This window comes from Alternaria infectoria (assembly GCF_024043175.1).
Source record: "Alternaria infectoria strain BMP 0036 chromosome Unknown scaffold_5, whole genome shotgun sequence".
NCBI lineage: Eukaryota > Fungi > Ascomycota > Dothideomycetes > Pleosporales > Pleosporaceae > Alternaria > Alternaria infectoria.
The window spans coordinates 1,285,546-1,308,445 of NW_026250694.1; the positions used below are offsets into that span (position 1 = coordinate 1,285,546).

At 52.4% G+C, this 22,900-nt stretch overlaps 8 protein-coding genes and 1 non-coding gene across 9 annotated transcripts; 3 read left to right on the forward strand and 6 right to left on the reverse strand.

The window, feature by feature from the left end:
* Positions 1-186: 186 nt before the first annotated feature.
* On the forward strand, positions 187-2,369 carry J4E92_004090 (uncharacterized protein; the record flags this gene model as incomplete). The annotated part of the gene is made up of 3 exons (XM_051495483.1): positions 187-237; positions 303-593; positions 645-2,369. The coding sequence occupies 3 exons, from the start codon at positions 187-189 to the stop codon at positions 2,367-2,369; spliced, it is 2,067 nt and encodes a 688-aa protein (XP_051354502.1).
* Positions 2,370-4,203: 1,834 nt separating this feature from the next.
* Positions 4,204-5,373, forward strand: J4E92_004091 (uncharacterized protein; the record flags this gene model as incomplete). Its single annotated transcript, XM_051495484.1, has 3 exons — positions 4,204-4,377; positions 4,429-5,142; positions 5,200-5,373. 3 exons carry the CDS (start codon positions 4,204-4,206, stop codon positions 5,371-5,373), a joined length of 1,062 nt encoding a protein of 353 aa, XP_051354503.1.
* A 1,100-nt stretch (positions 5,374-6,473) lies between these two features.
* J4E92_004092 (uncharacterized protein) lies at positions 6,474-7,917 on the reverse strand (the record flags this gene model as incomplete). The annotated part of the gene is made up of 3 exons (XM_051495485.1): positions 6,474-7,156; positions 7,209-7,827; positions 7,888-7,917. The coding sequence occupies 3 exons, from the start codon at positions 7,915-7,917 to the stop codon at positions 6,474-6,476; spliced, it is 1,332 nt and encodes a 443-aa protein (XP_051354504.1).
* Positions 7,918-9,382: 1,465 nt separating this feature from the next.
* J4E92_004093 (uncharacterized protein) lies at positions 9,383-10,857 on the reverse strand (the record flags this gene model as incomplete). Its single annotated transcript, XM_051495486.1, has 3 exons — positions 9,383-9,975; positions 10,056-10,177; positions 10,223-10,857. 3 exons carry the CDS (start codon positions 10,855-10,857, stop codon positions 9,383-9,385), a joined length of 1,350 nt encoding a protein of 449 aa, XP_051354505.1.
* Positions 10,858-12,246: 1,389 nt separating this feature from the next.
* Positions 12,247-14,316, reverse strand: J4E92_004094 (uncharacterized protein; the record flags this gene model as incomplete). Its single annotated transcript, XM_051495487.1, has 2 exons — positions 12,247-13,941; positions 13,990-14,316. 2 exons carry the CDS (start codon positions 14,314-14,316, stop codon positions 12,247-12,249), a joined length of 2,022 nt encoding a protein of 673 aa, XP_051354506.1.
* Positions 14,317-15,436: 1,120 nt separating this feature from the next.
* On the forward strand, positions 15,437-15,508 carry J4E92_004095. Its single transcript has one exon. It is a non-coding gene; the product is annotated as a tRNA-Ala (tRNA).
* A 714-nt stretch (positions 15,509-16,222) lies between these two features.
* Positions 16,223-17,514, reverse strand: J4E92_004096 (uncharacterized protein; the record flags this gene model as incomplete). The annotated part of the gene is given in 2 exon segments (XM_051495488.1): positions 16,223-17,493; positions 17,511-17,514. The coding sequence occupies 2 exon segments, from the start codon at positions 17,512-17,514 to the stop codon at positions 16,223-16,225; spliced, it is 1,275 nt and encodes a 424-aa protein (XP_051354507.1).
* Positions 17,515-19,284: 1,770 nt separating this feature from the next.
* J4E92_004097 (uncharacterized protein) lies at positions 19,285-21,550 on the reverse strand (the record flags this gene model as incomplete). The annotated part of the gene is made up of 3 exons (XM_051495489.1): positions 19,285-19,977; positions 20,038-20,529; positions 20,939-21,550. The coding sequence occupies 3 exons, from the start codon at positions 21,548-21,550 to the stop codon at positions 19,285-19,287; spliced, it is 1,797 nt and encodes a 598-aa protein (XP_051354508.1).
* A 254-nt stretch (positions 21,551-21,804) lies between these two features.
* Positions 21,805-22,874, reverse strand: J4E92_004098 (uncharacterized protein; the record flags this gene model as incomplete). The annotated part of the gene is made up of 3 exons (XM_051495490.1): positions 21,805-22,118; positions 22,168-22,535; positions 22,588-22,874. The coding sequence occupies 3 exons, from the start codon at positions 22,872-22,874 to the stop codon at positions 21,805-21,807; spliced, it is 969 nt and encodes a 322-aa protein (XP_051354509.1).
* Between the last annotated feature and the right edge of the window lie 26 nt (positions 22,875-22,900).

A 22,900-nucleotide genomic window follows, 5' to 3' on the forward strand; every position in this document is an offset into this window, starting at 1 on the left:
AGTAGTTCTCGAGTACTGTTTCTATATTTTCAGCGGCATTCGTTCACTTTGTTGGGTTGCTAGCTTCATGACGGCCATCTGCGCGCTGTTTGTTTACCCAGTCGCGTCTACCTAAAGCCCCACCACATTCCGTCCTACATCTACACCTAGCGATACACTCGCGCATCATTGAGCAGATATTATACCATGGTCGCCACTGTCGAGGCAGATATGGACATCAACTACGAGATGAAGGATGTGAGTGAAAGACGGCTGGACCCTGTTCGGCTGCCATGTCTTAGACCTTCTACTGACCCTTCCAGCTCCAACACTCGCTGCGGAACGCGACGCTGGAACTCAGCCTCGAGCGGAGTAAGCATTCGGTCGAAGCGGTAGTCAAAGACGAGGAGATGCGGAAGTTGCGAGTCGCCCAGTGCCTCCTGCAAGACGAGAACAGCGACCTACACGAACAACTCGAGGATGAGCAGACGCGCTCCGACGGGCTAGAGGCATCACTCGAAGAGGCCCTTGCGCAGTTGGACGAGCAACGAGCAGAGGCAGAGGCAGCACAAAACACCATCCGCACCCAGGCGCGGGAAGTCGCGAATCTCAAGGTAAGCACGTCCGGCCTATCGATCATTGCGCTATTTGCTTACTTCTCTTAGGCCGAACTCAAGGCTATGGAAAACGTCACATCCGACTCCAACAAGATACTATCTGACAAACTCGCCCTCTCCCGCGAAATCTCATCACTACGCCCCGAAGTCGAACACCTGCGCGCCCAGGTCGAAGCAAACACCGGCCTGCTCTCCGAGAAGCTCGCATTGCAACGCCAGATGACTACGCTACAAGTCGAACTCGAGAACGAGAAGCGGACCTCCGCCCGTACCATCGCGAAACAGGGGAAGAAGATGGAGCAGGATGAGGACCTCCGCAACGAGTTGGAGGAGGTGCGCAATGAGCTCGCAACGGAGAAGAAGGACCGGATGAAGGCCGAGGCTGGGCTTACAAAGGCTGAAAAGGCCATGGAGAAGGTGCAGGCCGATCTGGAGTCGCAACAACAGGCAACCGAAAGTCTGCAGGCCAAGGTCGAGAGCCTGTCCAAGAAGGAGGCGAACAAGGCCAGCAAACGCAATGAGGCCCAAGATGCCGCGATTGAGCAACTCCGCGAGGAACTACAACAAGAAAAGGCTGCACGCCTACAAGCCGAGAAAGCCCGCAAAGACACCGCCGCCCGCGATGCTGAGATCGAAGAGCTACGACAGGAACTCGAACAAGAGAAGCGTGAGCGTCAGAAGGCGGAGAAGGCGTCGAGGAAGGGTTCGCAACAACCCGACGAGCAAGCCGAAGCTGCAAGGAGAGAGCTGGAAGAAGAGAAGCGCGAGCGCAAGAAGCAAGAGAAGGAATACAAGCAGACCTTGGCCGAACTCCAGGGCAAGAATGCGGTTCTCGACGACAAGCTGAGCGCCTTCCGCGAGAAGCTGCGAACGACCAAGGAGAAGTTGAAGGAGAAGGAAGCCGAGCTTCAAAGGGTAGACCGGGCGCAGACCGCACCACCTGTTAAGAGCATCGCAGCTGCGTCTAGCAAGCCCGCAAAGACTGCTCGAAAGCGTATGGCCGCCACCGCTGAGCCAGAGACTATGCTGGGTACACCAGGAGACGGCTTCCCTGCGAAGAAGGCGAAGCGCGGCACTTCGGTCTCTGCCATGGGCGATACATCCACTTTCTCACTAACGCCATTCCTGAACAAAGCTAGCAATATAGCACTTGACAGTCCCATCGTTGAAGAAGAGGAGGAAGAAGCCGAGCAAGGCGAAGAAGAAGCTGCTGAAGAGCAAGCTACTCCGACAGCGCCTCCCAAGAAAGCCCTCAAGAAGACTGCCCAACCCAAGGTCAAGGCCCTCGCGCCATCAGCATCGAGCAAGGCAAACGCAAAGCCACGCAAGAAGAACGCTGCCCCAGTCCTCGAGATGGTCTCAGAGGAAGCATCTGAGCTCTCGCACAACACATCCGAGAACGCACCCGTATCCATCCCGACCAAAGACGACGATGGCCCATCCAAGAAGTCCAGCAAAGTCAAGCCTCGCAAGTCACTCATGTCCTTTGCCACATTTACCGAGGAACCCGCAGCGGAGAAGAAGAAGAAGCGCAAGCTTGGTGCAGGTGCCGGCAAGACACTCTTTGATTCTGAAGATGCCGAAGACGCTGCGCCCCTGAAGCCTGTCGGTCTCAGCAAAGGCCTATTTGCGGCGAGGGCCCTGAGTAAGAATGTGTTGGGTAAGCAGGGACAGGGACGCCCCATTTCGGGCGGATTCAACATGATGAGTGAGGAGGCGTTTACCTTCTCGCCGCTCAAGAAGGATCGAAGAGGGGCGAGTATTTTGAAGTAGAGGAGAGGGTTTGGGGGTTCTGAGGTGCTGTACAATACTCGTTCGGTGCATATTTGGCGTTTGGTATCAAGTATTGGCATTCATTAGACTTCAGGTTATATGCAATACATACATTACAGTTGCATCCTACAAGACAGGAGCAGTTCAAGATACGATATTCCATAAGTCTAGTTAAGGAATACATACAGAGTTCTGTAGGACGTCCAGCAGACTGAATTCCCGTGAAGACGTCCACGCTGCTACATTGCACTTTTTCGAACACTTGAGAGAGTGTCGTATGCAACACGCTAGAACCCAATATCTTGTTCTCGAACTAATGTTGGTCTGCAAGTAGGCCAAACGAATGGACCTGGGCGCTTAAGTACCTTGAAAGCCATGTGCGGCGCGGAAACAGGACCATAGCGCTGGGGCGTAGTAGGCGCACAGTATATATAGGCCGTACTAACTGTGCCTCTTCAAGGCGAGCATACAACACGACCCCAAAACAGACCAACATCAAGGTCTCCCCCTGAGTAAGCCGTTTCTCGATGGGTCCAATGGAGTTGGAGTAAGATTTCAAAGAAGGCATTGTCTTTGTAGTCGAGCGCCTGATTGGGCTGTGCATTATTCCCACACCACTCATCTCGAGATGAGGGATGAGGGAATTGATGCTCACCGGCGACCTGTAACGGAAATGCGCAAGGCAATACGGAAAATGCGCAGACACTTCGTGAGGGAATTACAACTCGCTCACGGCGCGCCGAAATCGCTCGTGAGCGATATCTGACCGGTGCGGACCGGAGTACGAACTCATGAATGCGAGGACATGCACTTCGTACACGGTGTAGATAGTACCGCCGTGGCGCACCCCTTGTCCAAATGGCTGCAAGACGACTTAGACGCTGAAGCCATCCAGAAGGCAGAAGAGACAGCTCACAGCTGTGCCGCAGAGAGTAATAGCCAGCACCAACACAAGTGCGATGCCTCACGATGTTTTCCCGCGCCAGCGCGCTTACAAGATCGGAAATAACTCGTCTACTGTCAAGCCAACTCACCAGCCTCCTCGGGCGTTGTTAGTCCCCTTTCAGATATGGCCTAACATCCGCAGCCGAGCCTTCGCCACGAAGCCCACCTACAGGGCTGAATCCGATGGCCGGGGCACTTGTTGCCCGATCCACGAGGCGCGTGATAATGCCGAGATGGCTGAATTGGTGTGCTTATCGAATGGCCAGATCGCTGACGTCGGACATGTTTGAGCACGCCCTCTGTATGGCCCGTTTGCATATATCGAGTGTGCCTTGAGCGTATTTGCACGTCACGAGTAGACCCGAAGGGTGTGCTCTGGGCTTGGTTCCCGACTTAGCCGAGTGCGGGAGGCCTTGGAGGTGCGTGGATGTTGTGTGACGGGAATTCGATGGGTTTGTGTCAAACTGCAGAAGTGCGCGCTGGTATGGGTATAGGAAACCAAGGTCAATCAATGTGTTTGTCGCTTCATCTCAAGGATCGTAGTGAGCCTTACAGCAGGTGGTAATGGATGCGCATCCCACGCTGTCGTCAAGAGTCCTTTTGGTCGCATGCGATGGTAAGACAGGTGCGCACAGCCCCAAGAAGTGGCCACACACTAGCGTGACAAGGGCATGGGCACGAGCAGGGATCGAGCTAAGCTAGCTTCCCCGCTCAGAATGCATGGTGCTGTGAATGCAATTGCCTGGGTGCATATAAGCCAACGACACCCTGTTGTTGTCGAATAATGTCCCTCACGTATCCTTCTACCATCGCCGAGTCTACTCATTCTTCTTCCAGACCCATTCTTCACGATAACGATACCGTTAACAATCAACGTACTACCGCAACCATGAGCGACGTCAACGGAAAGGCACCTGTCAATGGTGGCACTCAGTCACCTCGCACTGCCGAGCCGGTTATCAAGGTTCAACCACCGCGTCGAGAGGATCTTCAGCCTAGCTATGCGAGGGTTATCCAGCCTGATGATGCTGATGCTGACACAAACGGCTGGTACGGTGGCATGGTATGTTTACCTTAAATCCATATCCCATGCGCCACTCTAACATCCATCTAGATCAACACCCTAGGAGGCTGCATCGGTACCCTCGGAGCCATCCCCTGCTGCATCGTCTGCCCCAACCCCTACAAGCCCGTCAACCAAGGAAACGTAGGTCTCGTCACAAAGTTCGGGCGCTTCGCCCGCGCCGTCGACCCCGGTCTCGTCTACGTAAACCCACTATCCGAGCAACTCGTCCAAGTCGACATCAAGATCCAGATCGTCGAAGTCCCCAAGCAAGTCTGCATGACAAAGGACAACGTCTCCCTCCAGTTGACTTCCGTCATCTACTACCGCATCACCTCGCCCCACAAGGCCGCTTTCTCCATCTCCAACATCCGCCAGGCGCTTGTTGAGCGTACGCAGACGACGCTGAGGCATGTTGTTGGCGCGCGTGTGCTTCAGGATGTGATTGAGCGTCGTGAGGAGATTGCTCAGTCAATCCGTGAGATTATCGAGGAGACGGCTCTTGGGTGGGGTGTCGAGGTTGAGTCTATGCTCGTCAAGGATATCATCTTCAGTCAGGATCTGCAGGATTCGCTCTCTATGGCCGCGCAGAGCAAGCGTACCGGAGAAGCCAAGGTCATTGCTGCGAGGGCTGAAGTTGAGGCTGCCAAGCTTATGCGTCAAGCTGCCGACATTCTCAGCAGCGCTCCAGCTATGCAGATCAGATACCTGGAAGCCATGCAAGCTATGGCGAAGTCAGCTAACTCAAAAGTTATTTTTCTCCCGGTTTGTGGTCCCTCTGTACGAACTGTATGCGAGACAAGTACTGACAATCATTTTTAGGCTCAGAATCAGACTGTTCAGAGCGCTCTCGCGCAAGCCGACTCCGTTGGCGAAGGACCCAGCTCCCACGGCGCCAGCCCAATGGGCGTGCAGAGCTCAGCAGCACAGGAATACGGTGGCAACAGCCACGGCTTCCAGAGCGCTATCAACTCGCATGTCATTGAGAACATGTAAAGCACTGGCTTAGCGACTAAGTCTTCGTTCTTCTCTGTACTCAAATTATGCTTTTTGGTTTGGTATGCGATGATTATGGACGGATGACGATGAGGCAGATTGATAAGACGGTTTTGGTGATGGACTTGGAGCTTTTGGTTTTCGCGTTTCTTGATACCCTATTCGGCAGCAGTATTATCGGTTCACTCGCTACTCGTTCTGATAGACACTTTTACGATAATGATAATGCCTGATTATACTCAACGAACTTAGTCTCATTAGCGGTGAATGAGATCTTGCTCGATACTGTTCTGCTAAGATAGGAATTGCCGCATACGAGGCGAGATTGAGAGATGGAAAAGGGCGCATGGCGCGCCGGGGAGGTAGTCACATCATCTGGCTAGGGCGATAGCAGGGTATACAAACTAACGTATTCGTCACACTGGACTATCCCTCCATCTATCGGTCCCCGAAAAACTCACTGTCGTCATCAACCCGCGTGATGCCTTCCTCGACAGTCACCGCCAAACGACTGAAGCATGGCTCGCGCTGCGTGACCTCATCGGCGCCAACACAAAAACATGTTAGCGCCAGCTACCAAGCATATATAATCTCTGCCTTCTGACCTTTTCTCCTCTTCTCGACACCCTCAAATGCATGAGTGACTCTCCAAAAAGAGTTGTTCGTTCGTAAATGACTTTTGGAAAGTGAAGTGGTTGGCGATGACATGAACGTTTTGCGCCAAAAACAAGTTGGCTTGTGGCTATGTGGCGGACACGATGTAACTCTGGGTGACTCGAAACCAACACTCGAAAGCCATGTCGAGTCCAAAAGTGAAGTTTCATATGTTCATTCATCTACTTCAGCGTACTGTACCTCTCCTCGACTCTTTCCAAATCATCCGTTCACCAGGTTATGCCACCTTGTATACCCCAAAACGTCCAAGCTTACATGCCATGGTCGCTCACAAACGCACAATGCTTGGCTCCAAAACATGCTTTGATACAAAGGAAAATTTGAGATTTAAAAATGGAATAGTAATAACAGAAGCTCCAGCTCCCGCAAAATGATCAACAAGAATGGAGGGAAGAATAACAGGGTGTCTGACCAGAAACACGGACTTATGAAGGAAGAACACTCTTGTCGGTCGTTCCATTCCCGTTCCCTAGTATCGGCCGGGCCTCTTTCTGTTGTGGTTCGCCATATGCCCACTTCGTCGCTGCGTTGACAATGTTTGCGCATACTGGGTCGACGTGCTTGACCCATAATGCCGCAGTTCGGTATAGGATGTAGTAAAAGACCGCGATGGCGATAAGAATGTGCGTCGTCGATCCACGTTGAAGGTCCTGTTGCTCTCCCTTCTCGTTCCTTGGCGGGTTCATCGCGGAAGGTAGGTAGATCATCCAGGTAAGCACAGACTTGATGAAAGTGTTGTGCAGCAGGTATACAGGGAAACTGACACGACCGAGGAAATTAAAGACAGGCGACGTAAGGAGTTTGCGTGCGTTCCTCGAAAAGAAGATTCCCAGCAGGACAAACGCGGCTCCCAGGTGGTCCCAGTATCTTCGGATATCCGTCTTATCGGCGGTCAGGCTGTGCATGATGGTGGCCATCGTGTGCGACCAGCGTGTGTTCTGTGCCGAGTCTTGGGGAAATCCAGCCATGAACATGCCGCAAATTATCATGATGGCGGGGATGGGGGCGGGGAGGACGGAGGTGGCGGCATCCTTGTAGTGGTTGTGCAGCTCGGCTACGAACATGCCCGTGACGATGTTGAGACCCTTGATGGAGCCAACTGTGAGGTCTGCTCTAGTTAGCGATTGCCCAATTCGTTTGCTGGCCGGAACTGTACACACCTTTGCCAACTTGCCAGAAATACATGTACATGATGCCGTAGATGATGAACCGCGCTTTCGGTCGCACCAAAACCGTAGCAAGCATGGTTGTATAGACCATGAATGCGCCTTCCAAGAACATATGCAGTGTCCATTGTGTGCCATCGTACTCGTCCCAGCCGGTTGTCCATGTCTCTGTTTGCGCCCTGAACAGCGACTTGAAAGCCATCCACAGCGTAGGCTCCTGTCGGTGCCAACCCTGCCGTATCCACTGCGCATCGACGTGCTTCGTCATATGGTATGCGTTCGTATTCGCCATGAACCAGGTAACGATGGTCGCCGCCATGGTGGGGAGAATCAGCCTTCCTGAGCGCGCGAGCGCACTTCGTGCAATGCCGTGGAAGGCAGCATCGTGATTTCCCTGGCGCGACTTGCTAATCGGCCCAATCGAATTGACGTATCCAGTTACGAGGAAGAAGAGGGCTACGGCGCTACGACCTCCGACGGCGAGGCGGAAGAAGGGGAGTTGGAAGAGGTGCGGCGCGGATTTTGCGTCTGCGGCGGGCTGGTGTAGCCATGGTACAAACGCAGTACATAGGTGACCGCATACGACCATAAAGGATGCTATGCCTCGGAGGCCCTATAGCACACTGTTAGCCCCAGTTACACGACTGTGCTTGTGACGGCGGGTACGACTTACATCTATCCAGTTGGCGTCGCGAGGAGGCATGGTGAGAGAATGTAGCGTGCAAAGCCAAAAGAAAGTCTACTATTCAAGGAAGGTGAGGATTTAAGAACTATAGTATGTGCTCAGGCGCATTGCCGTGGCTTCGAGACTTGCTGATGCGTGCCCAGGTGGCTTGGAAGTTCCGCTGGTGCCGAATTCCGGGTACCAAGAAGGCGAAGAACAACGGCGCTCGTAATGATGGAATCGCTGCAGCAAAGCTCAAAACGGACGGCAAAGAGGGGAGCAGAGGTCAAAAGGAAGTGTGAGTGTAAACCAGCGGTTTGGCCTTGAGAAGCCAATGCACCCTGGCCCTACCGGTGGGGGCTACATCTTTTCAGGAACGCGCACCCTGCAGTAGACGCGGCTCACTGGGCAGATGCTGGACAGTTGGATAATGCCAAGAGAGGCTATCGGGAAGGTCACTTTAGCACTCTCCTTTGGCACGCCATCAGTGGTTTGCGGGCGCGGCAAAAACCCCAGGTAATGCTTGAAATTGATGGCAAGACTCTACCACAGATCACCCCTGAGCCGCAATGAGGTTGGTGCTCATGTCGCGTGCCCGGGCAGATGAAGCATGGAGCATGAAGATGGAGGGAAACGGCATCCCGCGCTAACAAGCTGCATCTGTGGCCTTTACAACTCCATCGCGTAGCGCTCTCCTGACGATGGTCCCTATATCTGGAACTCTCCGCTGGCGGATGTAACACAGCCATTGCAGCTGCACTTAGCCATGATCGTTCGGAACCGTTCCTTACTACAAGACCAAATTTAACGCATGTTACGAACCACGAGGCGAACATTCAGCACTCCGCAAAGCCAACTACCCGCGTATCCGGATCACGATAGCGGTACCACTGCTCATCGGCGCATGGAGGCGTAAGCTAGTGCGACGCCTCGTAGAATCAAGCACACGGAAGAACGTTTCGTTGTCTTGGCGGGCTGACGTGGAGGGCCGCTTTAACCGAGACTGCAACCCCTGAGCCAAGTTAGGGGTCGCTGCAACGCATCGTCATTTGCCAGAGCGTCCGTCTCCGATAGAGTGCCGTTTCAAATCCGAGCGGTAACAACGTCTTGCGTGTCTTGACAATCGCGCGGTAAACCTGCCAAGGCCTCACCGCGCATGCAGCTGCGTATACAGAAAGAACACGTCTTGTTACCCAGATGAATCTCTCACTGTGTTCGCGCCCTTCTCGCGATAATCCGATTGCATTCTCGTAAGATTGCAGGGCTACTTGGAAGAACGTATTTCCACTGTCACGATAAGTCAACTAATCATGAGTCAAAATTCGAGATACGCCTTCGACGCCTCTGTCATTGCACTCCACCCGCCTTGCCCATCGTGGCGTGTGGCAACTGCTCGAAGCCGCCGCCGAGGACCGCAGGCAGTGTGCTTGCCGTACCTGGCGCTATCCTCGCCCACGATACCCCAATCGAGAAGCCGGACGCGTGCTCAGGAGCGATGACATTGTCATTGGCCTGACACAAGCTGGTTAGCAAATATCGGCATGCATGGCTGTTTTGCCGGATCGAAGAGCCTTACATCAACAAGCAACCAATGTAGCTTCTCCTGCAGATACGTTCCAACAACATTCTCATCCATACTGCGCAGTTCCCCCATGCGCATCCGGTCTTCCAGAGCTACCGTCAGTGCAACTACGCCATTTGTCTGCATCTCGGTCTTCTCCTGGCCAACCGCGTTCTGAAAACCTGCATATCCAACGAACCCAGGCTCTGACATCCATGCCTGAGTATTCGCAGGTCCGGCGTTGATTTTCATATTTGCGTCCAAGAAGACGAGGACCTTGGAAACACCTCCAGGCCCCATATGTTGTGCGCGTATGACGGCGGAGTACTGGTACTGGGAATCGCTGCTCTGTGGACTGGCGACATGCTGTTCAGCGCGTGCGGTCTCCCACGAGAACCGTGGCGTTGCATTCACCCCGTACAGTGCGTTCACTCTACCAACCAGAGTGTCGGTTGCGGAGAGCCCGAGGAACTCAGAATACGTGGAGCCGAAGATTGTGTGGTCGCGAACAGAGGCTGAGGTCCAAAAGTCGCCTGCTGTATTGCGATGAAATGGATAAAGAGCTATCGATATCAGCGTCATACAATATCGAGTAAGCGGTCCAGGATGCACTCACGTGTATTTTCGTCCGCTTCTGAATACGGTGCAGTCGCGAATGTCGGCCAAGGGTTGACGTGACTCTCGACGAAGCTATCCGGATGAAGGTCTTGCCAGATGGCAAGCAATCGGTCGACGTTGCTACAATAGTCAACACCCGACTAGAGTAGGTTGCGCGGTACTTACGTATGAAGCAGCCAGAAGATAGGATCAAATGCAGAGTACGCCGCATCGTACATATGACCTCCACGACCAATGGCATTATGCAAAGTATCATGTACCGACTCCAGACTATTCGGGATGGCGCCCTGAGCATCCGTTTCCGCCATGCTGTTACTGACGTCGAGATAATTTGCTTGCATGCCCAGCATCTGGTAAGTCTGCTGCATGAGGTTCACCCGATTGCTGTCCAGAGACTCCGCTACAAGGTCGTTCTGGGATTTCGCACTTACGGCCATACTAGCCGGGTGTCTCTTTGTCGAATTCCAGAGTATCCACGGTACACTCTTGAAGTCATCAACTGGCAAAGGATGGAAGTAGTAAGCGTACAGCGGATTCGGAACAGACATTGTGGTCGTCGCCTCCCCATTTGGAACTTCAATCTCGACCGTTTCCTGTTGTACGATCGCAGGGAAGGAGCTTGTGTCCTTGGGCGGTACGGCAGCGGCGTCCCAATACGGCATGCGGAAGGTGCTTAGGGCATTGTACATTCTCTCCCTCGCTTCTCCCACCGGAAACTCCGAGATTGCTTGTTGAGCATTGGAGTAGAGCAGTTCCTTTTCAGAGTCAGTGGACCGGATAATTCGCAAGTCCCCTTCCATACTTCTATGAGGCCTAGATAAGGTCTGTGCCAGGTGGGAAACAGGTTGCTGCCATGAGCACAGTAACCGTTGCTTCCGTTCGGATGTTTGCCAACGTCATCCCATGGTATGTAAGGCCGGCCGTGTATACCTGGTGTCGATTAGTGTGTCGCTATCTGGTTACATGTTGCATATGACAGTGACAGAGCTTACCTGCGATCTGATAGTAAGAAAACTTGTCGTATTGACCTATACTCTGCAGCCGCTGCAGTCCTAGCAGATAGACGTTCAATTGATCTTTGTTCCGCTCCAACTCCCGTATTTCTAATCGAGGATGTATGGTATCGATGCCCAGTCCGCGGACGCCAAGGATAGGGTGTATCGAGTTCGTTTGTCGGGTTGTTTCACTCTTCCGTGGTACGGCGGTCGAGTTGGCTGGGGCATTAAACATGAAAACGCAAATAAAAAACCAGAGCGCTCTGGCGAGCATCCTGAAAGCCACCAAATATTGGCTAACGCAAGAAGCAAAGTGAGTTGTCGAAAGCGCGGACACTCTTGCCAGAGAACAGCATCAAGTTCTGAGGAATATGAGACGAGCAAAAGACGGGCTTCCGGAAATGGCACAATGAAAACAATTGTGAGCTGATTCTACATTGACAGTATGACTGTTGTACACGCTGCTCATCTGCTTATTCTTTATCGTGCATATGTAGCTAAGCGCGATATGCTTACACTGGTGATCAAGCCTGTGTAGTACTCGACGCGTAAGGACAGAGTCGTGGCGAAACGGCCGATTGGTATATCCTCAAGAAGCACACAAAATGCTAAACATAGTATGTAATCTCGTGGATTGGATACTAATACAGGGCAGTTTATAATAACACAAGCTCGGTGTGGGAATAAGAAGGCACCGCATTGATGTATCAGAATATTGGGCGTTCACTCATCTTGTTCATTGTAGACGGCATATATGGCAAGCGGCTTCGCGATTAGAATCTCTGCAACATGCTCGCAAATGAATAGCCAAACCAGACCTATCCACCTAGTCTGTTAATGCGGCGTTAGATGGCTGCGGGTTAGCTGTACACCACGCTAGTCGTAATTTCAACACCGCCATGTTGCGACACATTGCTGACGACACAGACCACATTGGCCAAACACAACGTTGCACCTTCCTATTCAAGTTTCGGTGTGGCTTCAGCCATGAACTGAGTTGCAAATTTAGCAAGAGAATATCGCCTCTAAAATTGTGTATATGAAAACTTTCAGGCTGATGGTAAGCCATGGATATGCAAAGAGACGCCGTCGACTCCAAGTCATACAAAACGTAATAGTACAGCCACTAGAATAGTACTCAACACACCAGGACACCGGCTAGTCCAGCTTCAAATCCATATTCGCGTACGCATACTATGCGTGGTCACCCTCACCAGTCTCGTCGTGATGCATTTCAGTCCCGTGAAAAGCATCGCCGAACGCCGAATCATCGACAAGGTCCAAGCCCAGGTTGTCATCGTGTCCATAGTCGGCCAGAGCGTCTCCAGCACTATCAATGTTGTCGAAGCTTCCAAAGTCGGCGGTGTCGAACATGCTGCCTGCATCAGCGTCGATGTTGGATTGAGGCATCCCGCCAACATTGTTCGGGCGCTGGTTGTTGCTCATGTTTGGCTGCTGGACACCGCCGGTCGGCTGTTGTGCATTGCCTGACTGGTCGTTCATCGTCCAGTCATCAGTCTTGTCTCCTGCACCCGCCATGCCGGACATTTCTACATCAAGATCCAAAAGATCGGCTCCTACATCAAGGCTTGTATCCTGTTGATCGAATGCCGACGACTGGTTCATGTTGCCGTGTGGTACATTGGGTGTACCGGTGGCGGACTGCGATTGACTCGGTGGTTGCGATAGTCTAGGCAAGGACATGTTGCCGATAGGTGTGCCAGAAAGTGATCCCGACCCATATTGATCCAAGAGGTTCGCGGCAGAGTTATCTTCCATTGAGCCCTGGTTGTTCATGCCATTCGATGTGCCGTTCGCTTGCTGTTGGGCTCCGTTCCCGTTCATCTGCGCTTTTGGAGGGGAGGGCTGTTGTACTTCAATAAAACCACCCTTGTCTACACAGACAACCGCCTTCTTCTCATCAAACTTAACACCCAGCGACTTTTCCAAATCTTGTACAACTCCTTCGACCGGGTTTGCGTCATCACCGTCGCTCTCGGTGGAGCGAGATAGATCTCGTAGTCGGCGTTCGGCTTTGATGTAGGTCCTGGTGCGCTTCAACTGTGCCACCTTCTTCGCGTGCTCGGCCTTCATCTTGTCAATCTCAGCCTGCTCGTTCTTCGTGTACTCTGCTACACGCTTCTCGAAGTCCTTGAGTTGGTCTGCGTCCAGCTTGTAGTAGTTTTTGATCTGGTAGTTGTCCTTTCCTGGCTCCACATTCTCAGCTCCTGGGACGTCCAAGATACCAGCAGTAAGCGGAGCAAGCTCGCCCATGAGGCCTAGGCCTAGATCAATCGGCGCGATCTTTCCAACAGCGTACGGTGACGAGAAGATCTCCTCCATCCACTCGTGATGTTGCTTGTAACGCGACAAGCTAATCTCGCGCGGAGTGAGGAAATCGAAAGCATCTTGTGTCGCGTTCTCCTCCTCTTCGAGAGTGTTGTCCGGCGCTAGCACGCCTGCAGCGGGTTGACGGGGTTGAGGTTGTGTCGGCAAGCGCTGGCGTTTGGCTGGCGGAGGTTGTGCAGGATATTGCCTGCCTGGGTACATGGGGTTGTAGCCCTGTGGCTGAGGGCCCCTCATCGCCTGATGTCCAAACTCGACTTTTGGCCAATTTGCCTGGTCGACCAGCATGAATTCCTTGCGCATCAACGGTCCAGCTTGCTGTAGTTGAGCGCGCATCTGGAACTGAGCCTGGACCTCTCGTGGGACGGGTATTTGGGCGGCGGGCATTCTGCTTTGTGGATCTGCGGGCTTGTAGTGCACAAGCCAGAGATTGGGATCGATGTTTCCAGGGCCTGCGGCGATTCGATAGCGATGGCGCGCGTGCACGGCATATGGTTCGCCGGGGTAGTGGTAGCCACTGTTGTGGACAAGGACTTGAAGAGTCTATATGGTGTTAGGCATTGCGCGCAAATGACGCCTTGGTATACATACGTATCCGCGCACGTTCATATCGTATGCGGTCTCAGCATCAGCCCAAACCATGCCGTCCGAGGCGAACATGGTGCCCATGCGCGGGGGCTGCCATGTGAGGATGACAGTGCCATCTTGGGGAGGGGCTGCAAGGTAGGTCCACGCGACGGGGGACGTGTCGCGCACGATTTGGGGGCCTTTGATGAGGTACTCGAGGGCTTGCGGAGCTTGGAGGCCCGGGAGAGTAGGGAAGCGGTACGAGGATATCAGGTGCACATGGGGCAGGAGGTGATTCGGCACCTGCGCACTCGGGTCGGGGGCATGGTAGGCTTGGTTCATGCCGTACATGATGGCGGAGATGATGCGACGGGATTGCCGCGTCGGTCGGGTGGGTTTGGGTGGTGATGCAGCGGGCGCGAAAGCTGGGGTTGGTTGATGTCTGGAATCTTTGGCGCGTTGGGACCGCGCGACTGCCAAGATGTCGTCGTAAGCGGTTAGCGCGGTACTCGGCTGCTACGAACACATGTTCAACTGCAATCACGACCACGGTGTACACAAAGGTGCTACTGTTCTGTATGTTATTGAAAGGTTTATGGCGTATAGTTCCAGCGGGGACTTGCTCCGTACGCACTAGACAGCTTCATTGAGGATGTTCACCTTTGCAGCCGCCGCGAGCACCTGAAAGATCCCATCTCGACCTTCCTGTATCATCGGAGCGCTGAAGTCAGCTTCGACCACTATGTCTATCGTCTTCTATTAGAAGTATTTTTGCACAACGCTCCGGTCTTGACCTTTACCTAGGTACTCATTCTGCACAGTTTTGGAAGGGTATTTCGAAGGTTCAATACCAACACTAAAATCAACTAACTATCTGGCATTAATGATACGTCGCTATGAATTACGCAGCGCCATGATGTGGTCATATAGAGCAAAACTGGATGCAAGGAGGGTAGGAAGGCCTTCTCTTGCGAAGGCGTTGTATCTTTCACCTTCAACCTACCAATATCTGGACGTTGAACCTCTGCAATGAGCCTACCTACAACCAAATGTGACGTATCCGAGGATTACCCTGAGCTTTTCTTGTGCGTGAGTAATTGTACAAGTCTTTAGCAAAGGGATAAGAAACTGCCCCATAAGTGATGACGAGAACGAGTGAAATATTCGCGTGAATTATGTATCCCAATGAAAGATGCAGCTTTGACTGGCGGCATAATTCGCGAGTCAGCCCCACAAACTTGCATGGTGTTTTCGGCGAGAACGGCTAAGTCGATTGAGTGGGGGTAAAATGTCACTGGCCCGTAACACGAATTTTTATCAAACCTCGCTCACTCAGGGCGTCGAGTCGCGATATAACGATATAAACGTTACAATTTGGCGACTTTTCATCAATCACCGATCACCGATCACCGCTCATCGCCCGTTTGGGCGACGGTGAATTCGGCTGTCCTCTTGGCAGAAGAGCAAAACCGGGCTTGTGGTTTAGTGGTATAATACTCCCTTAGCATGGGAGTGGTCCAGGGTTCGATTCCCTGCAAGTCCATCTTTTTGCGCTGCTGTGCAGTCCCTAGACAGCGGAAGGAGTAGGACGGTGTGGTGAAGATTTGGGAATTTTTGGGGAATTTTTAGTAAGATGGGCATCACGACCCGTCATTCTACGCAGATGATGCAGCTTCTTTGCTCATAAATTCACTCCTGTGCTCATGTCTGCTGCTATAGTTTGACCATGTTCTTATTTGGTAATTGTTTCATGGACTTTGGGCGTGTGGTGGTCGCAGGCAGCATCACAAAATCGCGCTTCTCCAACAACCCCGTGGTAAAAGATATGCGACACCAGCTGCATACTGACCAGCGTGATCGATCAGTGTAGCGCATCGGTTTGAGCACATGCAACAGGAGTGTGTGGACTTCAACATAATTACGACACTCCTACTTAGCAAATAACCCCATAGGTCTAATTTTGAGTCTCTCCGCAGCTCCGAATCAGGGAAGATGTGATTGTACACACTCCTGTGCAACAAAGTACGATCTCGCAAAGACAGTCTTAGTTCACCCTTCGCTCGCAGCAAATTCTGTCCCCACTCGACCGCATGTCTGAAGACAGCAATCGCTATATGATCTGGCGAACCTAGTGGCGGGTCAGTGTTCAAAGCTTTGTTAATGCTACGTATGGCGCTCAACAAAGGAGAGGAAGACGCATCCTCAGCATCGCCGCACCACTAGCTACAAACGATCCGAGCGGAAGCGAACATAGTTATCACGACTGAGAAAACTCTGAATCATCGGCATCTGCCTCATCTGCGCCTGACTTCCCCGGTGGGAACAGGTCAAATGGTTGATCAAAGAGGAAATCAAGCATGCCACGATGCATCTCCGTCTTCTCACGCAACCTCGGAGTTCCGGGCTCTCCACCGATATCCAAAAGCACCACTCCCCATTCTATCGCGTGTTTTAACGTGTCGAAACTCTTGATATCAGTGGTATCATCAGCGCCCTCCTGTGCGTCTGACTCAGCGGTCCGGATAGCGATGGGAACGATCGTACCACGAAGCTTCGCAAGTACTGCCCTTTTGGTGTCGCTCTGGAAAGTTTCACGTAGAACTTCCTCGGTATTCTGCGTAGCGTTGTAGACGCTGGCTTCAGAGGAAGTTCGTTTGCGCATACTTGAAAAGAGGAAGCGCCAAGCGATCAAATGAGGTTCGTGTTCTCGTAGCGCTTTAACCTCATCGTCCGGTGAGCTGTTGACGATGCCGTCGACGAGATCTAGTACGTGACCTTGGGCCACTGCACTCGATTGAGCATCTCTGGTCTTGGATTTCCAAGAAGCAACTAAGTCAGTTAACTTCCCATCAAGAGCGCCAGTATTTGCTCGCTTCCGACGTTTTCGGAACGACACATGTTCCTTGCCAGGAGCATACAGCGCCCACTCGTTGCTGTCATCTTTGCTAAATTCGAGTTTAAAGTCTTGAGCGATAGCGTCTCCCGGCTTGTGTATTTCGTCGCCGTACATTCTGTCCAGCTTGGAGAGGTTGCGATCGATATCCTGTCGCAGACGATCTAGAGACGGACGTCTCTTGGGATGATATCGCAGACAGGACGAGACGAGCTTACAGAGACGCACGCTGTATTCTTTGGGAAGATCTTCCAACATTGTTGGGAAAACGCCATCTTTGCCGACGTTTCCTTCCCTCAGTTTCTCGTTGGAATACCAATTGTCGGTTCTGTCTTTGGCTCGTTTGTAGAAGGTTTCTTCAGAATCTTTATGAGCCACCATCAGTGCCCAGGCTGTCATAGCCAGGCTCCAGACATCCGACTTCTCCGAAACATCCCAGTAAGCCGGTTTCCAGTCGTGTCTAATTTGCGTGGTGTTTTCTCGTTCCTGATTGTATATGAGCAATGCCTCCGTCGTGATGAATTTTTCAGTACTTACTGGTGGCTGCATTCCAGGAGTGCCCTGATACCGTCTGTTGTCAACATCTCGCGGATTGTCTTGCTCAAAAGCAACATCAAAATCAGATACAACGACATCTGGATATGCAGGGTACCCATCGTTATTGGACCGTAGGAATATGTTGGCATCTTTGATGTCGGAGTGCACAATTGGCCGCCACATCTCGTCTTGATTTTGGGGTTCAGCATTCGGTGATGAACAGGTACCAGACTGCAGAGCTAATAGTGCATCGGTCGCTTGGCTAAGAAAGTACCAAATGAAGTGCTCGGGTACAGCTTTTTGGGGAGTATTTGCATGTCCCCGATGGACGCGTGCAAGGGTCCCAAGATCGGCAAACGACGTGTATATGTTATACAGGTCTCGCTCTGACACTTGGTCATCAGGGCGATTGCGGAATCTCTTAGTGGATTTTCGGTGGCTGCTGCCATGATACGCGATCATGTGAGAACAGTGGAGGCTACTAATTCTCTTGTTCATAAGGATCTCATGTTCTGCAGCTTGCCTTTCTGTGTCTGTTATTGCCTCTAGACATTTCACTGTAATGCGCTAAAATAGTTCAGAAGAGCCATCTGGATGTGCTTTTTGTATTTGACTCACCTCTTCAATTTCACCAGTACTGTTGGTTCGAACACATAAGTAGACGGACTTGCGAGGCATCGATCCCTGGCTAAAACGCCGCTTACCATCGTCGAGCCGGGTTTGGTGCAAAGTCATTGCAAACTTCCAACGACCGTTATCATGATTGTAGAAGGCTTTTCTCTGACCTGCTGTAGGAGCTAAGAAGCGTTTGCGTTCAGGGTTATTCTGAAGAAAAAAGGTAGGCGAGCGCTCGCCGCTCGAGACTTCCGATGACGCCGCGGACGCATCATTGTCGTCGGCCTCCGGTAATGCGGGTGGTCCTGCTACTGGCAATACTGGGGGCGGTGGAATAGGTAGAGGGGGTGGTAGAGCGACCAGCGGAGCAGCGCCTGGTGCAACTGCCGTCGCCGCAGGTTGACCAAGGGGTCTTTTCTTCTCCCAATATCTCCTCTTCTTATTCCACTGTGCTACGACCTTTCTTCCTGGGCATCCTCGGGGAAGGTCTCTGCCCCTTATTTGGAGTAGCCATCGCATCAGTGCAAGAAACGCATTTCTCGTCGGATCGTCGGGGAGGTTATTATAGAGTGTTGTATCATCGGCATCTATACTTCCGTATGTGTCAAAACCGTTGACATTATCGACCCATGGGCGCGGAGGATTTGCCATTGCATGCAGATTGTGCTGGGTGCCTTGGTATGTTAGGGAGGATTATGTGAGGATTTGCAAAACAGACTGCGCAAGTCTGCGCTCAAGTGAAATTGCATTTCCATTTCGACAAATAACGTCAAAGCCTCTTGTACTGCTTTGTTGATGGCCTTGAGGTGCTGGTTTGATACGAAGACAATGGGATTGGGGATGGCGAAGCAAGCAAGGAAGGACTATCTGGGTCTTCCGAGGTTCGCTTAGCCCGGCGCTTTGTCGCATTTGGCGCAAGTTCCTTTACTGACATGAGTTTGCACATGTGAGGGCCGGAGAGCTCAGTCAAAATATGATGTAGTAGTTCACTTGAAGTTTCTTTGCAAGGAAGTACGCTAAGCAAGACCTCGTCAAAGTCGGGATACTGAGTCGGTGTAAAAACCACTTCATTCAAGGAAGCTGATGTACTCATCAGGCGCAATGGACATCGGCCAGATTGTACGTGCCGCAGGGTGAGTAACTGGCTCTACGGTTTCTGGACGAATACTATGTTATCATATGAAGGCGGATATGGCTTATATCTCTACCAACAATCCACAAAGGGTATTCAACTTTTGTTTCTTATGCACATGACCTGGTTACCCTTCCAGTGTCTATATCTCCTGCTTCCACTCCTTGTTAAACGCCCGTCCAATAACCATTCTCCTCACCTCACTCGTTCCAGCGCCAATCTCGTACAACTTTGCATCCCTGAGTATCCGTCCAACAGGAACCTCGTTCATGTATCCCATGCCGCCCATCAACTGCACCGCATCCGCTGCGACCTCGCTCGCCCTCTCTGCCGCATACAGAATCGCTCCTGCACAGTCCTGTGTCTTGATATCGGGACTAGCATGCGACTCATCCACAGCGCGGGCAACACTGTATGTGAAAGCCTGACTAGCCCGGTATTTCGTGTACATGTCCGCCAGCTTCCCCTGCACAAGCTGGTTATGCGCAATCGGCATGCCGAACTGTTTCCGCTGGTGTGTATAGGGAAGGACGTTATCAAGCGACGCCTGCATGAGACCCAGCGGCCCCGCGGAGAGGACCAGACGCTCAAGATCCAGGCCCTCCATCAGCACGCGGACGCCGCGGTTGATCTCGCCGAGGACGTTTTCCTTGGGGACGAAGACGTTCTCGAAGACAAGTTCGCCAGTGTTGGAGCCGCGCATACCCAGTTTGTCTAGTTTGTTCGCGACGCTGAAGCCGGGGGTAGAGGTCTCGAGGATGAAGGCTGTGATGCCCTTGGAGGCGGCGTTGGGTTCGGTTTTGGCGTAGACGACTATTACGTGTGCGTCTGGGCCCTGTGAAGACGGTGTTAGCATATCCTTCCTCTAACAGCCATACATGACGAAGAAACGTACGTTTGTAATCCACATCTTGGTGCCATTAAGCAGATATCCACCATCCACCTCCTTCGCCGTACTCTTCATGCTAACAACATCACTCCCCGCACTATGCTCGCTCATAGCCAGCCCACCAATCTTCTCTCCACTGATCAAACCAGGCAGGTACTTCTTCTTCTGCTCCGCATTCCCGTTCAACATCAACTGGTTCACGCACAATTGGCTGTGTGCCGCGTAACTCAGTCCTATGCTTCCGCTGGCCCGCGACAGCTCCTCCATGACAACACAGTGGGCTTGGTAGCCCATTGCCAGTCCGCCGAACTCCTCATCTGCGGTTATGCCTAGGAAACCCGCTTCGCCGAACTTCTGCCACATTTCGTTGGGGAACTCATTCTGTTTATCGGTGCGCGCGGCAACATCTTCGGGAATCTCGCGTTGGGCGAAGTCGCGGACGGAGTCGCGGAGCTCGTCGAGGTCGGATTGCGACGGGGGTGTGAAGGCTTTGGGGTGCTTGGTCGATGCGTGGCGGGCTGTGGAGGTGGAGAGGATGGCGGCGCGAGGGACGCGTGTTTGCCGGATGCTGCGTGTGAAGAGGCGGGGGGCTAAGGAGGCCATCTTGATTATGATTTAGACGGGAAATTGAAAGGTCAAAGGAATCTTGTCAAGAAATGTGGTGAGATGTTTGACAATACCGTCTTGGGAGTTCGGTTTGCGACGGCTGATGGACCGAGGCACCTTCCTAACTGACGGATTGCGGAGGACCAGGGTCCGGGGAAGAGGGAAGCGGCGTAATTCCGCTCTCCCTTCCCATCTATCAACAAGCCTCTACACAGCCAACGAGCCCTCAAAGATCCTTGACACGCTTCATCGCCCTGTCATTACACTCCCCCACATCCAGTGCGACCAAAAACCTACTCACAGCATTATACGCCGCAACCGTCGCCGTCAACTCCACAACCATGGTATCCTCCAACACGCCCTTGACCATCTCCGCAACCATATCTTCCACCTGCACACCCACAGTCATCTGATCTGTATAAACCATAACTGCGTATTCCTCCTTGCTGAACCCCAACAGCCCCTCCCTCTCCACCATCCCATGTTTTGTAACAGGTAAATCAAAGATAGTCTGAAGTACTTCTTTGGACGCGCCTGCTTTCAAAGCTAGAGCGGCATGCACGTCCCACTCGTGGACTGCGTGGTTCAGCACTGCGATGCGGCTTATCGCTAGTTCTTTCAGGTTGGCTGGTAAGCTGGTTTGCGTGCGGATTGCGCCGATGAATGAGTTCCAGCCGTCTGCTACCGCGGGGTTATGTAGGAGCGCAAGGTCGAGTGGGATGAGGGGGCGCGGCTTTCGTCGCTCGGCGATGCGCTCGTAGACTGGGCGGGCTTCTTCATTTGGGGGCTCGCTTGGGGCGTAGGGGACGCGCATCTTGAATATAGTTGTAGAGCTGAAGGGTCGTAAGTGGATGGTGTGTGGGATGAGTCGAGTCTGAGAGCGGACGGTTGCTAGGTATGGGCGGAGGAACATTGGATGCGAGGAAGCAAGGAAAGAGGGAGATTATATATCATTCTTGTGCATATGCAGGGACTAATACGGATATACTTTCCGGTATACGGAATAGCAAGGCATGGCACTGGTGAGCAATGCTAGTTGTTCAGATAAAATTGAGTAAATCAGGTTTTTGAAAGATCTTTCGATCAAAGATTCATTCATGCGTAGTTTTCCAAAGATCCCACTGTATGAAATATATACATGTTCAACACCACAAAAGACGAACTAATCTACAGTCTGCTCTGTTCATCAAAGACATTCGGTAACCTAGGGATACCTTCCAATCTAGTTGTCTTCTTACCCGCTGGCGCAAGTGTAACATTGTATGTCAAGTCGAGCTTCGCCTTGGGGTCCTTGCTAGGCTCAAAGTCTAGCAGCAGGTCGTCCTTGACGGCAAAGACAGTGTCGTTCGTGACCCATTGGTCGTCACGGGGGTATAATTGTGTGATGAGCGGCTTGTAGTTCTCGGCTGAGACCATGAGATGAATGTGTGCGGGACGGAAGGGGTGGCGGTCGAGTGTCTTGAAGAGTTGGCCAGCGGCGCCTGTTGTGTGTTAGTCGTGCTCATACAGTCTCTTTAGAGGATGACATACCATCGGTAGGCAGCGAGTACGCTGTTGGCTTGTAGCAGTAGTACCAGTACTCGCCCTTCTCGTTTGTGGTGAACTTTCCGCGCAGGTTGTTGGGCTCCTGGTTCTCAGGATCTTGGAAGTCGTACTTTCCGTTTGCGCTCGCTTGCCAGATGTCGATGACGGCGTTGGGAATGCCCTTTTTGGTGTCGAGGTCCATGACTACACCGTGCATGAGAGTTGTCTGGCCATCGGGATGCGGGTTCCGGATAATGGTGTCGCCGAGGTCGCGGAATGGCGAGTGTGGTGACCAGAAGGGGCCGAGGATTGTGGAGGAGGTGGGTGTCTCGCCAGATTCGTTGATGTGCTTGTGTGCGATCTCGTCGACCAATCTGGGGAGAAGTTAGTTTGAAGTTGAAATTTGTCTAGGTTTCAAAAACTCACGATTCTACACCCAGAACATCTGAGATGCGATGCGCCTCGTTCCTGGTGGCGGTTGTAGTCTTGCCAATGGAGTTCACGAATCGTACACCCTCAAACCATTCCTCGTTGGTCAGCTCGACCTCGCGAATGAAGTCGTGAAGATGCCTGATCAGCTTTCCCATGACAAAACGCGTCCTGTCTGGCACATTTGGTCCGATAGCATTAATGACGGCGTCGGTGAAGTTGGGGTCGAAACGGTGCGATCCATTCTCCTGAACCTCAGGCGCTGTTTGTGTGTTTGGGTTCATTTTGAGTGTGAGAATATAAAGAGAAT